The following is a 15,871-nucleotide window of genomic DNA, read 5'->3' as shown; positions in this document are numbered from 1 at the left end:
CTTCGCGATGGGGCTCTCATCACCTTAGCGGCGTCTTCCCCCGGGACTTCTTGGGATAATTCCCTCTTGGCTTGGACCACCTCCTCAAGCCCAAGTAGGTGAAGCAAAAGGGGCAGTGCCGAGGGCCCTGGTCCGGCGTCGTCCGCAGTGTGGCAGGCGGCGGCACCCAGCCCAGAACGGCGAGCTCTCTGGCCCGGCCGGACGGCTGCAGAGGGGGTGGGCGCAACGCTGGGAAGAGCGGCCGGCTCCGGAGGGCGCGAGGCGGGGCGCCCGGGGAGGGGGCGCGGCGAGTGCGCACTTGCGCGGTCGGGGGGACTCGCGGAGGCGCGCGGGGAGCGGGCGCGGCGATGCGCGCGTGCGCGGTGTTGGGTGTTGGGGGGTGTGGGGGTCGCCGCGGCGGCGCGCGGCACGGCGGGAACATGGCGCGCGGGGCCGGCGCGCGCTCCTAGCTGGCGGGACCGTTAGCTCGAGGCGGACGCGGCCCGGGCCCCGCGGAGATGGAGCAGTCGCCGCCGCCGGCGCTCGAGCCCACCCCGGGGTCGACCCCGGCACGGAGCCGTAGGCGGCGGGAGCCCGAGTCACCGCCGGCGCCGCCTCCGGTGAGTGCGTGAGGGGCGCGGGCCGGGAGACTTTCTTTGTGAAACTCCGTCGGTGCGAGCCGGGCCGGGCCTCGGCGGCTGACGAGCGCTCGCGAGGCGGAACCCGCCCCGTCGTCCGGGTTCGAGCCCTGCCTCGCGCTGCTCGGCAGCGGGACCCGGTCTGTTGCCTGCCCGCCTCAGTTTCCGCGGGAGTGTGTGTGCACGCACAGGGGGGCCGTATACAGTCGGCGCCTAACGCGCGCGGTGCCAGTCCCTTGCCTCCGTCCCCGCCGGGCGGTGGCTGCCCGTGAGCCGGGCCCACGGGAGAGGTAGACCGCAGCCGCTAGGAGACAGGTGTCGGCGCAGCCCCGGGAGGCTCAGGTGCAGACAGCCCCAGGTGGAATCTAAGGCAGTGAGCTGTCCGTTCCCGGAAGGAAGCAAGTCTGTCGGTGTCTCAGCACAGAGTGATTTTGGAATGCTTTACATCCATCTCAGCGTGGTGGTGTGTTTGGGGTATTTATCGGTCAGGGTGAAGGAAGTTGAGTGAAATGGACTTCGGAGGTGTGGCTCCGGCTGGATGGGATGGGATGCCCCCGAGCATTGGGCTCCTCAAACAGCCAGGGCATAGGAATAATCTGGAGCGCTTGATAAAAATACAGGCGTCACAACTCACCCCAGGCCCACGGACTCAGACTCTCCAAAGCAGAGGAGCAGATTTTGAATTTTTAACAAGCTCCTGCGTGATTATGATTAGGTACATTTGACAAGCACTGTTTTAGTGTAAGCTTCCTGCGAGCAGGGACCTGATCTGTTCATTGCTCACCATGGCATCCTGGTATCAGGCGCAGTGCTTACCACATGGTAGATGGTCAGTAAATATTTGTAGAAAGACTAAATGACTTAGGGAGTTTCCAAAATAGGAGTTCTTGTATTTTCAGGAGCTTTTTGAAATTATTATCTCCGTCACATTTACTGTATGATGTGATTTTTCTCAGTCCCAACTTAACTTTTGTAACTGTTTATAAATGCCTTGTTTTCAGTATATTTAAGGCAAAAGCAGGGTATACCTTGCTCAGTATAAACCATCAACTATGTATAATCCTAACTAGGTTAAAATTAATTCTGAAACTAAATTCTGAATAAAAAAATTGCATTTTTCTTTCCTTTCATCATTTGGGAACACTAGGCTTATAGGATTTTGTTTTTTTGAGGCAGGTAAATATTTACATTTTCATCAAAGCAAACCTGAATTACTGTTTATTCAGAAAAGTTGGCAATTCGCTTAAACCTCTGAGTATTTGTAATTTTTATGTGATATTTTGAAATTGAGATTTATGTTTAGTTCAGAGTCATGCTAAAGTAGAATTGTTTGAAAGTTATTTGATATTTCAGGAGCTGTTTTTTTCATGTTTTTTGAATTTCAATACTTGATTTAATTTCAGTAGTTTGTTGTTCATGGACAAAATATGAATGTATAGGAAGACAATTTTAGGAATATGCATGTGAAGAAGAAAAATTGAAAATTAGGTGCTTTGTTTTCTCTCAGCATTTCATTTTTGTAGTTCATGCACATGTCTTTTAAAAAATTCCTTATTTTAATTAAGATATCAATATAATTGACATGTAACATTAGTTTCAGGTGTACAACATAATGATTTGATATTTATATATATTGCAGAGTGATCACCACAATAAGTCTAGTTAACATCCATTACCATACCTAGTTACAGATTTTTTTCTTGAGATGAGAGCTTTTAAGACCTACTCTTTTAGCAACAATCAAATATACAATATAGTGCTATTAACTATAGTCACCGTACTGTGCATCCCCATGACTTTTTTTTTTTTAAAGTGTCTTAAAAAACCCCAGCTTTGTTGAGATATAATTAATCTTACAATATGTGGTCTTTTTGTGACTGGCTTCTTTCACTTATCACAGTGTTTTTTTTTTTTTTTTTTTTTTAATATTTTTTTTTTTAATTTATTTATTTTATTTATTTATTTATTTATTTTTGGCTGTGCTGGGTCTTCGGTTCGTGCGAGGGCTTTCTCTAGTTGCGGCAAGTGGGGGCCACTCTTCATCGCGGTGCGCGGGCCTTTCACCATCGCGGCCCCTCCCGCTGCGGGGCACAGGCTCCAGACGCGCAGGCTCAGCAGCTGTGGCTCACGGGCCCAGCCGCTCCGTGGCATGTGGGATCTTCCCAGACCAGGGCTCGAACTCGTGTCCCCTGCATTAGCAGGCAGATTCTCAACCACTGCGCCACCAGGGAAGCCCTATCACAGTGTTTTTGAAGTTTATCCATGTTGTACCTGTATCATTTATTTATTGCTGAATAATACTTAATTGAACAGGTATACCGCATTGTATCTTTTCATGCATTGATAGACATAGGTTTTTCCCCCCCCACTTTTTGGTTATAATGAATGATGCTGCTATGAACATTTGTGTACAAGCTTTAGTGTGGACATATGTTTTCATTTCTCTTGGGCATATCCCAATTGCTGGGTTATATGGTAACTCTATTTTAACCTTTTGAAGAGTTGAAAAACTGTTTCCTAAGTCATTGCATCATTTTGCATTCCCACCAGCAGTGTATGAGAATTTTACAATCTTGCCAGTACTTGTTATTGGTTTGTCTTTTTTTTTTTTAATTAATTTTATTTATTTTTGGCTGTGTTGGGTCTTCATTGTTGCCCACTGGCTTTTTCTAGTGGTGGCGAGCGGGTGCGCAGGCTTCTCATTGCAGTGGCTTCTCTTGTTGTGGAGCACTGGCTCTAGGTGTGCGGGCTTCAGTAGTTGTGGCACATGGGCTCAGTAGTTGTGGCTCGCAGGCTTAGTTGCTCTGCGGCATGTGGGATCTTCCCGGACTAGGGATCGAACCCTTGTCCCCTGCATTGGCAGGAAGATTCTTAACCACTGCGTCACCAGGGAAGTCCCATGGTTTGTCTTTTTAACTTAGCCATCCTAGTAGGTGTTAAATGGCATCTTATTGCAATTTTGATTTGCATTTTCTTGATGACTAATGATGTTGGGCATATTTTTGTGTGTGTGCTTATTGGCCACTTGTATATCTTTGGAGAAATTTCTGTTCAAATCCTTTGTCCCTTTTTGGGGGGGGTCCAATTTTTGATTGGGTTATTTGTCTTTTTATTATTGAGTGGTCAGAGTTTTAAAAATATTTTGGATACTAAATTAGATATATGATTTGCAAATGTTTTCTCCCGTTCTGTAGGTTGTGTTTTAACTTTTTTGACAGTGTCCTTTGTTGCAAAAAAAGTTTTAATTGTGATGAAGTTCTTTTGTTGCTCATGCTTTTGGTGTCATATCTAAGAATCCATTGCCAAATTCAAGGTCATGAAGGTTTACCCCTATGCTTTCTTCTAAGAATTTTATGTTTTTAGTCCTTATATTTAGGTCGTCAATCCATTTTGCGTTAATTTTTGCATATGGTGTAAGGCAGTGGTCCACATTCATTCTTTTGCATATTGTGATCCAGTTGTCCCAGCACTATATATTGAAAAGACTGTTCTTATCCCATTGGGTGGTCTTTGCACCCTATTGAAAAATCAGCTGAATATGTGTTAGGTTTTTTTCTGGATTCTCAATCTTATTCTATTGTCTATCCTTATGCCAGTACAACACTATTTGGTTACAGTAGCTTTGTAATAGGTTTTGAAATTAAGTGTAAGTCCTATAACTTTGTTCTTTTTCAAGACTGTTTTGACTTTTCTGGGTCCCTTACATATGGATTTTAGGATCAGCTTATCAATTTCTGCCCAAGAGTAGCTGGGATTTTTATAGAGATTGTGTTTAATCTGTCCTTTCAATGATGTTTTATGGTTTTCAGGCCCAAGTCTTACACTTCTTCCAAAAATTTATCTGTAAGTATTCTATTAGATTCTGTTGTACCTGGTACTGTTTTTAACATTTCATTTCACATCATTGTTCATCACTAGCTCATTGTTAGAGTATAGAAAAAATACAATTGAGTTTTGGATATATCTTTTAGCTTCATCGTTTAGTGGTAGTCTGTTCCAATTTTCTGTTTCAGATCTTTCCTCGAAAATAGTGAGGAAGAATGGTCTTTGAAAGCTCAAGTATGGATGCAAATCCAGGTTCATATCTCTAAGTTTTGGCTCTGCTGCTTACTAGTTGAGTTTTTGACAAATCTTGTGTTATATATCCAGTGTTCTCATATGTATAATGAGACAGTAAATAATATCCATCTCAAAGAATTGTTAAGTAAAAGAGAATGTAGGTAGATATTTAGAACAAAGCCTTGCATGTGGTAGGGATTTGGTACTTTGTTGTTTATCTTCTTTTGCTAATTAACTCTATTTAAAAGCAAGTCCCAAAGCAAACAAAACTGCCACACCAAAAAAAAAAAAAAAAAAAATCCCTCCCCCCCAAAACAAACAAACCTAAAACCTCAGACCAAAAAAAAAAAAAAAACCGCAAACCTCTTCCTGTCCCCTTCACTTTTCTGTGACCCAAGAAATCCCTGTGAGTGCTTGAGGAACAGTGAAAGACAGAGTCTCTCACACCACACAGTTGTATTATAAAAGGCTGCTAAAAATCTAGGCTGCTCTATACGATATTTGACAACGTATTTGTATGTATTATTAAAAATAATAAAAGTGTAACTGAAAGCTGTTTGCTTTTACCCCGTAGTTCTTATTAATGTCCTGTTCTTTTACTACTTATTTCTCCTAAAAGCAGAAGCAATATTTTTTCACTAAGTTGATTACAATTCTTGCTTCTTTCGAATGATTGCTATTTTTTTTTTAACATCTTTATTGGAGTCTAATTGCTTTACAATGTTGTGTTAGTTTCTGCTGTACAACAAAGTGAATCAGCTATATATATACATATATCCCCATATCCCCTCCCTCTTGCATCTCCCTCCCACCCTCTCTATCCCACCCCTACTAGGTGGTCACACAGCACTGAGCTGATCTCCCTGTGTGATGCAGCTGCTTCCCACTAGCTATCTATTTTACATTTGGTAGTGTATGTATATCAGTGTTAGTCTCTCACTTCATCCCAGTTTTCCCTTCCCCCTCACCGTGTCCTCAAGTCCATTCTCTACGTCTGTGTTTTTATTCCTGTCCTGCCCCTAGGTTCGTCAGAACCATTTTTTTCCCTTAGATTACATATATATGTGTTAGCATACGGTATTTGTTTTTCCCTTTCTGACTTACTTCACTCTGTATGACAGACTCTAGGTCCATCCACCTTCACTGCAGCACTATTTACAATAGCCAGGACATGGAAGCAACTTAAGTGTCCATCGACAGATGAATGGATAAAGAAGATGTGGCACATATATACAATGGAATATTACTCAGCCATAAAATGATTGCTGTTTTTAAAAAACTCTTAGAGACAAAGCCTGATGTTTGAATTGAAATTTAATAGTATTATTTTTATTTTGGTGCTTCTTCAGTAGCTGGAGTAGATTGCTATTTTGTGCAGGAGGATACCAGAGACAACAATATAATGCAGATATGATGCTTGTAACATATCATGTTCATTGAATGTGTATTCACTATGAACCAAAGAAAATAATTGTTTATACTGTAAATATTATTTAAATAATATAAACTTACCTTCAGAATCACAATTACAATTAAATTCATAACCCACAGATCCACAGATTGATCTCACAGACATTTCTATCAGAAAATTTTAATATTTATTTTAAAATTTATTTATTTATTTATTTATTTTTGGCTGTGTTGGGTCTTCGTTGCTGCGCACGGGCTTTCTCTCTAGTTGTGGTGTGTGGGGGGCTACTCTTCATTGTGGTACGTGGGCTTTTCGTTGCAGTGGCTTCTCTTGTTGCAGAGCATGGGCTTCTCATTGTGGTGGCTTCTCATTGTGGTGGCTTCTCATTGCGGATACGGGCTCTAGGTGCGTGGGCTTCAGTAGTGTGGCACGCGGGCTCAGTAGCTGTGGCTTGCGGGCTCTAGAGCACAGGCTCAGTAGTTGTGGGGCACGGGCTTAGTTGCTTCGAGACGTGTGGGATCTTCCCGGACCAGGGCTCGAACCTGTGTCCCCTGCATTGGCAGGCGGATTCTTAACCATTGTGCCACCAGGGAAGTCCCTATAAGAAAATTTTAAATCAAAGTGTCTGTATTTAAAAAAAAAAACAAAAAATGCAGGCTTTTATTATTACAAAAAGTGCATGTGTGCATGGTATAAAATTAGAAAACATAAGACAAGCAAAAATACTCCCCCCCCCGTAACATTACTAATACAGTGATTACTACTATTAATACCTTAATACATAACTTTCTGGAACTTTTTCTGTACATCTTTCTATATAAAAATATTTGCACACATACACACAAATGTATATAGGTATTTTAACTAAAATAAGACTGCACAAAATGTCTTTACTTCTAATTATATTTAAAATCATCTTTATTTAGGTATAATTTATAAAAAAATAAAATTTATCAACTTTAAGTGTATAGTTTTATGAGTTCTGACAAGTATATATAGTTGTATAATCACCATCACAGTCCGTAAAAGTTATAGAAGACTTTTCCTTTTTATTACTGAGTACTGCTGCAATGTATGTGTCGTGCAATTTGCTATTCAGTTACTAGTTGATGAACATTTGGGTTTTTTTCTGGTTTTTAGTGATTGTGAATAGAGCTACTGTGAACATTCACATACAAGTCTTTGTGTGTTTCATAAGTCACACAGACAGACACACATATGTATATATTTTGTAAGTATTTAGGAGTGGGATTGCTGGATTGTATGGTGAACATTATATAGATACTGTTTTGAAAACTTTTTTTTCAGGCAGTGACCCCCCTCCCCACCAACTTTCCATTTAAGTAAATTTTCCTCTTAATAAATTCTCAGACAATATTAAAAATTTTGCCTATGGGGCTTCCCTGGTGGTGCAGTGCTTAAGAATCCGCCTGCCAATGCAAGGGACACGGGTTCGAGCCCTGGTCCAGGAAGATCCCACATGCCGTGGAGCAACTAAGCCTGTGTACCACAACTACTGAGCCTGTGCTCTAGAGCCGGCATGCCACAACTACTGAGCCCACGTGCCACAACTACTGAAGCCTGCGCGCCCAGAGCCTGTGCTCCACAGCAAGAGAAGCCACTGCAATGAGAAGCCCGTGCACCGCAATGAAGAGTAGCCCTGGCTTGACGCAACTAAAGAAAGCCCGCGCTCAGGGCTTCCCTGGTGGCACAGTGGTTAAGAATCCACCCGCCAATGCAAGGGACACGGGTTCAAGCCCTGGTCCGGGAAGATCCCACGTGCCGCGGAGCAACTAAGCCCGTGTGCCACAACTACTGAGCCCGCGCGCCACAACTACTGAGCCTGCGCTCTAGAGCCCGTGCTCCAGAACAAGGGAAGCCACTGCAATGAGAAGCCCACGCGCCGCAATGAAGAGTAGCCCCCACTCACCACAACTAGAGAGAGCCCACAGCAATGAAGACCCAACGCAGCCAAAAATAAATAAATAAAATAAATACATTAAAAAAAAAAAGAAAGCCCGTGCTCAGCAATGAAGACCCAACACAGCCAAAAATAAATAAATTTATTAAAAAAAAATTTGCCTAAGAATGTTCTTTGAAGCTCTTATGTCAAAATCAGTAGCTAATCCAGGATCATGCCTTAATTAATGCCACTTAAGTTTCTTTTAATGTAGCATGGTCCCTTTTTTCATGACTCTGAGTCATTGGGGAGACCAAACCAGTTGTCCTGCAGTTATCTTCTGGATTTGTCTGGTATCTTCCATGTGGTGCCATTTATCTTGTTTCTTTATTTCCTGTAAACTAGAAGCTGTATAAAAAGACTTGATGGATACGAGTTAAATATTTTGGCTAGATTATACCACTGGTAATGTCTACTTAATGTTACGATATAAGGCTTGTTTTTTTTTTTTTTTTTAAACAAGATCTAGTAGCAGCGGTCTCCTTTTTTTTTTTTTTTTAAAGTTTAATTTGTTTAATTTATTTATGGCTGTGTTGGGTCTTCGTTTCTGTGCGAGGGCCTTCTCCAGCTGCGGCAAGTGGGGTCCACTCTTCATCGCGGTGCGCGGGCCTCTCATTATCGCGGCCTCTCTTGTTGCGGAGCACAGGCTCCAGACGCGCAGGCTCAGTAATTGTGGCTCATGGGCCCAGTTGCTCCGCGGCATGTGGGATCCTCTCAGACCAGGGCTTGAACCCGTGTCTCCTGCACTGGCAGGCAGACTCTCAACCACTGCGCCACCAGGGAAGCCCCTAAGGCTTGTTTTATCATTAATATTTTCTTGCTATTGAGAAACAGAAAGCAGTTATAATATCTTCCTATTCTTTAACTAGAGATCAGAGACTAGTCCCTTTTACTAGAGATCAAAAGTAGTATTGGGAGAGAGCCTCCCAACAAGCCTCTTAGATAACCTCAACCACCAGAGGGCAGACAGCAGAAGCAAGAAAAACTATAATCTTGCAGCCTGTGGAACAAAAATCACATTCACAGAAAGATAGACAAGATGAAAAGGCAGAGGGCTATATACCAGATGAAGGAACAAGATAAAACCCCAGAAAAACAACTAAATGAAGTGGAGATAGGCAACCTTCCAGAAAAAGAATTCAGAATAATGATAGTGAAGATGATCCAGGACCTCGGAATAAGAATGGAGGCAAAGATCAAGAAGATGCAAGAAATGTTTAACAAAGACCTAGAAGAATTAAAGAACAAACAGAGATGACCAATACAATAACTGAAATGAAAACTACACTAGAAGGAATCAATAGCAGAATAACTGAGGCAGAAGAACGGATAAGTGACCTGGAAGACAGAATGGTGGAATTCACTGCTGCGGAACAGACTAAAGAAAAAAGAATGAAAAGAAATGAAGACAGCCTAAGAGACCTCTGGGACAACATTAAATGCAACAACATTCGCATTATAGGGGTCCCAGAAGGAGAAGAGAGAGAGAAAGGACCCGAGAAAATATTTGAAGAGATTATAGTCGAAAACTTCCCTAACGTGGGAAAGGAAATAGCCACCCAAGTCCAGGAAGCGCAGAGAGTCCCATACAGGATAAACCCAAGGAGGAACATGCCGAGACACATAATAATCAAACTGGCACAAATTAAAGACAAAGAAAAATTATTGAAAGCAGCAAGGGAAGAACGACAAATAACATACAAGGGAACTCCCATAAGGTTAACAGCTGATTTCTCAGCAGAAACTCTACAAGCCAGAAGGGAGTGGCATGATATACTTAAAGTGATGAAAGGGAAGAACCTACAACCAAGATTACTCTACCTGGCAAGGATCTCATTTAGATTTGATGGAGAAATCAGAAGCTTTACAGACAAGCAAAAGCTAAGAGAATTCAGCACCACCAAACCAGCTCTACAACAAATGCTAAAGGAACTTCTCTAAGTGGGAAACACAGGAGAAGAAAAGGACCTACAAAAACAAACCCAAAACAATTGAGAAAATGGTCATAGGAACATACATATCAATAATTACCTTAAACGTGAATGGATTAAATGCTCCAACCAAAAGATACAGGCTTGCTGAATGGATACAAAAACAAGACCCATATATATTCTGTCTACAAGAGACCCACTTCAGACCTAGGGACACATACAGACTGAAAGTGAGGAGATGGAAAAAGACATTCCATGCAAATGGAAATCAAAAGAAAGCTGGAGTAGCTATACTCATATCAGATAAAATAGACTTTAAAATAAAGAATGTTACAAGAGACAAGGAAGGACACTACATAATGATCAAGGGATCAATCCAAGAAGAAGATATAGCAGTTATAAATATATATGCACCCAACATAGGAGCACCTCAGTACACAAGGCAACTGCTAACAGCTATAAAAGAGGAAATTGACAGTTACACAATAATAGTGGGGGACTTTAACACCTCACTTACACCAATGGACAGATCATCCAAAATGAAAATAAATAAGGAAACAGAAGCTTTAAATGACACAATAGACCAGATAGATTTAATTGATATTTATAGGACATTCCATCCAAAAACAGCAGATTACACTTTCTTCTCAAGTGCGCATGGAACATTCTCCAGATTAGATCACATCTTGGGTCACAAATCAAGCCTCAGTAAATTTAAAAAAATTGAAATCATATCAAGCATCTTTTCTGACCACAATGCTATGAGACTAGAAATGAATTACAGGGAAAAAAACGTAAAAAACACAAACAAGTGGAGGCTAAACAATATGTTACTAAATAACCAAGAGATCACTGAAGAAATCAAAGAGGAAATAAAAAATACCTAGAGACAAATGACAATGAAAACACGACGATCCAAAACCTATGGGATGCAGCAACAGCAGTTCTAAGAGGGAAGTTTATAGCTATACAAGCCTACCTAAAGAAACAAGAAAAATCTCAAGTAAACAATCTAACCTTACACCTAAAGGAACTAGAGAAAGAAGAACAAACAAAACCCAAAGTTAGCAGAAGGAAAGAAATCATAAAGATCAGAGCAGAAATAAATGAAATAGAAACAAAGAAAACAATAGCAAAGATCAATAAAACTAAAAGCTGGTCCTTTGAGAAGATAAGCAAAATTGATAAGCCATTAGCCAGACTCATCAAGAAAAAGAGGGAGAGGACTCAAATCAATAAAATTAGAAATGAAAAAGGAGAAGTTATAACAGACACCGCAGAAATACAAAGCATCCTAAGAGACTACTACAAGCAACTCGATGCCAATAAAATGGACAACCTGGAAGAAATGGACAAATTCTTAGAAAGGTATAACCTTCCAAGACTAAACCAGGAAGAAACAGAAAATATGAACAGACCAATCACAAGTAATGAAATTGAATCTGTGATGAAAAATCTTCCAACAAACAAAAGTCCAGGACCAGATGGCTTCACAGGTGAATTCTATCAAACATTTAGAGAAGAGCTAACACCCATCCTTCTCAAACTCTTCCAAAAAATTGCAGAGGAAGGAACACTCCCAAACTCATTCTATGAGGCCACCATCACCCTGATACCAAAACCAGACAAAGATACTACAAAAAAAGAAAATTACAGACCAATATCACTGATGAATATAGATGCAAAAATCCTCAACAAGATACTAGCAAACAGAATCCAACAACACATTAAAAGGATCATACACCATGATCAAGTGGGATTTATCCCAGGGATGCAAGGATTCTTCAATATACGCAAATCAATCAATGTGATACACCATATTAACAAATTGAAGGGCTTCCCTGGTGGCACAGTGGTTAAGAATCCGCCTGCCAATGCAGGGGACACGGGTTCGAGACCTGATCCGGGAAGATCCCACATGCTGTAGAGCAACTAAGCCCGTGCACCACAACTACTGAGTCTGAACTCTAGAGCCCATGAGCCACAACTACTGAGCCCACGTGCCACAACTACTGAAGCCCATGTGCCTAGAGCCCATGCTCTGCAACAAGAGAAGCCACCACAATGAGAAGCCCATGCACCGCAACAAAGAGTAGCCCCTGCTCGCCGCAACCAGAGAAAAGCCCGCGTGCAGCAACAAAGACCCAACTCAGCCAAAAAATTAAAAATAAAATAATAAAATAAATAAATTAAAAAAAACAAAAAACAAAAAACAAATTGAAGAATAAAAACCATATGATAAGGCTTCCCTGGTGGCACAGTGGTTGAGAATCTGCCTGCTAATGCAGGAGACACGGGTTCGAGCCCTGGTCTGGGAAGATCCCACATGCCACGGAGCAGCTGGGCCCGTGAGCCACAGCTGCTGAGCCTGCGCGTCTGGAGCCTGTGCCCCGCAACGGGAGGGGCCGCGATAGTGAAAGGCCCGCGCACCGCGATGAAGAGCGGTCCCTGCACCGCGATGAAGAGTGGCCCCCACTTGCCGCAACTAGAGAAAGCCCTCGCACGAACCGAAGACCCAGCACAGCCAAAAATAAATAAATAAATAAAATAAATTAAAATATATATATATAAAAAAAAAACAAAACCATATGATAATCTCAATAGATGCAGAAAAAGCTTTTGACAAAATTCAACACCCATTTATGATAAAAACTCTCCAGAAAGTGGGCATAGAGGGAACCTACCTCAACATAATAAAGGCCATATACGACAAACGCACAGCAAACATCATTCTCAATGGTGAAAAACTGAAAGCATTTCCTGTAACATCAGGAATGAGACAAGGATGTCCACTGTCACCACTGTTATTCAACATAGTTTTGGAAGTCCTTGCCATGGCAATCAGAGAAGAAAAAGAAATAAAAGGAATCCAAATTGGAAAAGAAGAAGTAAAACTGTCACTGTTTGCAGATGACATGATACTGTACATAGAGAATCCTAAAAATGCCACCAGAAAACTACTAGAGCTAATTAATGAATTTGGTAAAGTTTCAGGATACAAAATTAATGCACAGAAATCTCTTGCATTCCTATACACTAATGATGAAAAATCTGAAAGAGAAATTATGGAAACACTCCCATTTACCATTGCAACAAAAAGAATAAAATACCTAGGAATAAACCTACCTAGGGAGACAAAAGACCTGTATGCAGAAAACTATAAGACACTGATAAAAGAAATTAAAGATGATACCAACAAATGGAGAGATATACCATGTTCTTGGATTGGAAAAATCAATATTGTTAAAATGACTGTACTACCCAAAGCAATCTACAGATTCAATGCAATCCCTATCAAATTACCAGTGGCATTTTTTACGGAACTAGAACAAATCATCTTAAAATTTGTATGGAGACAAAAAAGACCCCGAATAGCCAAAGCAGTCTCGAGGGAAAAAAACGGAGCTGGAGGAATCAGACTCCCTGACTTCAGACTATACTACAAAGCTACAGTGATCAAGACAATATGGTACTGGCACAAAAACAGAAACATAGATCAATGGAACAAGATAGAAAGCCCAGAGATAAACCCACGCAGCTATGGTCAACTAATCTATGACAAAGGAGGTAAAGATATACAGTGGAGAAAAGACAGTCTCTTCAATAAGTGGTGCTGGGAAAACTGGACAGCTACATGTAAAAGAATGAAATTAGAATACTCCCTAGCACCATACACAAAAATAAACTCAAAATGGATTAGAGACCTAAATGTAAGACTGGACACTATAAAACTCTTAGAGGAAAACATAGGAAGAACACTCTTTGATATAAATCACAGCAAGAACTTTTTTGATCCACCTCCTAGAGTAATGGAAATAAAAACAAAAATAAACAAATGGGACCTAATGAAACTTCAAAGCTTTTGCACAGCAGAGGAAACCATAAACAAGATGAAAAGACAACCCTCAGAATGGGAGAAAATATTTGCAAACGAATCAACGGACAAAGGATTAATCTCCAAAATATATAAACAGGTCATGCAGCTCAATATTAAAGAAACAAACACCCCAATCCAAAAATGGGCAGAAGACCTAAATAGACACTTCTCCAAAGAAGACATACAATTGGCCGAGAAGCATATGAAAATATTCTCAGCATCACTAATTATTAGAGAAATGCAAATCAAAACTACAATGAGGTATCACCTCACACCAGTTAGAATGGGCATCATCAGAAAATCTACAAACGACAAATGCTGGAGAGGGTGTGGAGAAAAGGGAACCCTCTTGCGCTGTTGGTGGGAATGTAAATTGATACAGCCACTATGGCGAACAATATGGAGGTTCCTTAGAAAACTAAAAATAGAATTACCATATGACCCAGCAATCCCACTACTGGGCATATACCCAGAGAAAACCGTAATTCAAAAAGACACATTCACCCGAATGTTCATTGCAGCACTATTTACAATAGCCAGGTCATGGAAGCAACCTAAATGCCCATCAACAGACGAATGGATAAAGAAGATGTGTTACATATATACAATGGAATATTAGCCATAAAAAGGAACGAAATTGAGTCATTTGTTGAGACGTGGATGGATCTAGAGACTGTCATACAGAGTGAAGTAAGTCAGAAAGAGAAAAACAAATATCGTATATTAACGCATCTATGTGGAACCGAGAAAAATGGTACAGATGAACCGGTTTGCAGGGCAGAAGTTGAGACACAGATGTAGAGAACAAACGTATGGACACCACGAGGGGAAAACTGCGGTGGGGTGGAGATGGTGGTGTGCTGAATTGGGCGATTGGGATTGACATGTATATGCTGATGTGTATAAAATTGATGACTGATTAAAAAAAAAAAAGTAGTATTGGGAGATTGAACAAGCAGTAACAGCAACTAGAGAGTAGAACAGTAGAAGGGGGGAAGCAGGTGTCATAGTATGGCTCTAACTGCCCTTACTGTGACCACTACCAAAAAACCCCTTTTTATCTCATGGCTGTATTACCTCTAGGAGAGGAAATTTCAGTCTGGAGAACATGCATTATTTAATAATAGTGTAAAGTTAAATTGCAGTAATCTGAAATGTGAGTTGTTGAGATTCTAGCTGACAAATAACTGTTTGTAATGAGGATGTGGTACTATGTTGTGGATAAAGAATGGATTGCTAAGAAATAGCAGGTGGTCTAAGTAACACAGCAAACCTGACTCTGTTGTAGCTTTGCAAGAGTGAAAAAAACGTTTAGCTGTGACTGTTAAATATGGAAGGCATCTTATTGTATATGGTTTTCCTTTTCATGATTATATATCTGGCATTTCCATGCTATCACTGGCTAAGTTTGCCATAGTAGAAGTTCAAAAATTGCCATAGTAGTGTTTCAACTTACTGTGGACTTAGTTCAGAAAAAGGTAGGAAATTTTTCTTATCAGTATTCTCTGCACTTCCAGAATTGCATAAAGAACATCACTTTGATGAAGATGAAACTTACTATGATTATTATTTCCCTCTGTCAGTCATCATAAAAGGAAAATCAGAAACCTTGATACTTATATTTTGCCAAATCATGCATATAGAAAGCCATTGGTGCCCATTTTTAGATTATAGATGCAAGAAAAAATAGTTTTTGAAGATGAGGAGGGGAAAGTAAGAATAGATTAAAAGAAAAGACATATTGGAAAAGAATCATCCAAATAAATAGAAGTAGGAGCAAGTGGAGATGAGAGAAGAGGGTAATTATTAGATTTAAAGGACAAACATTCTAAAAATTATTATTGGGATCTCTTGTGTGACTTTTCTTTCTTTTGTGATTGAACTCTGCAGCATCAAGTAAAGCTGGAATGGATTCAGTTCTTTGGGGCTGAAGGTATTTTTCTTGGTTGTTTTATTTTAGCAGTTGGACTGGGCAGTTTAAGGAATGTAGTTTTAAAATAATAAGTCTAATCTTGA

General features: G+C 40.7%; 1 protein-coding gene across 2 annotated transcripts in view; it reads left to right on the top strand.

Annotated features, from left to right (window-relative positions):
• Positions 1–370: 370 nt before the first annotated feature.
• Positions 371–15,871, top strand: part of TTC28 (tetratricopeptide repeat domain 28) — a 593,579-nt gene continuing 578,078 nt past the window's right edge. For both annotated transcript variants that reach the window (XM_057526055.1, XM_057526054.1), the window contains exon 1: positions 371–599. In XM_057526055.1, coding sequence (XP_057382038.1) covers positions 498–599 — 102 coding nt within the window. In that variant the 5' untranslated portion in view covers positions 371–497. The remainder of the gene's footprint in view (positions 600–15,871) is intronic.

The sequence above is a fragment of the Balaenoptera acutorostrata genome, chromosome 13, assembly GCF_949987535.1.
Source record: "Balaenoptera acutorostrata chromosome 13, mBalAcu1.1, whole genome shotgun sequence".
Lineage (NCBI taxonomy): Eukaryota > Metazoa > Chordata > Mammalia > Artiodactyla > Balaenopteridae > Balaenoptera > Balaenoptera acutorostrata.
This window is presented reverse-complemented; position numbering and strand designations above follow the sequence as displayed.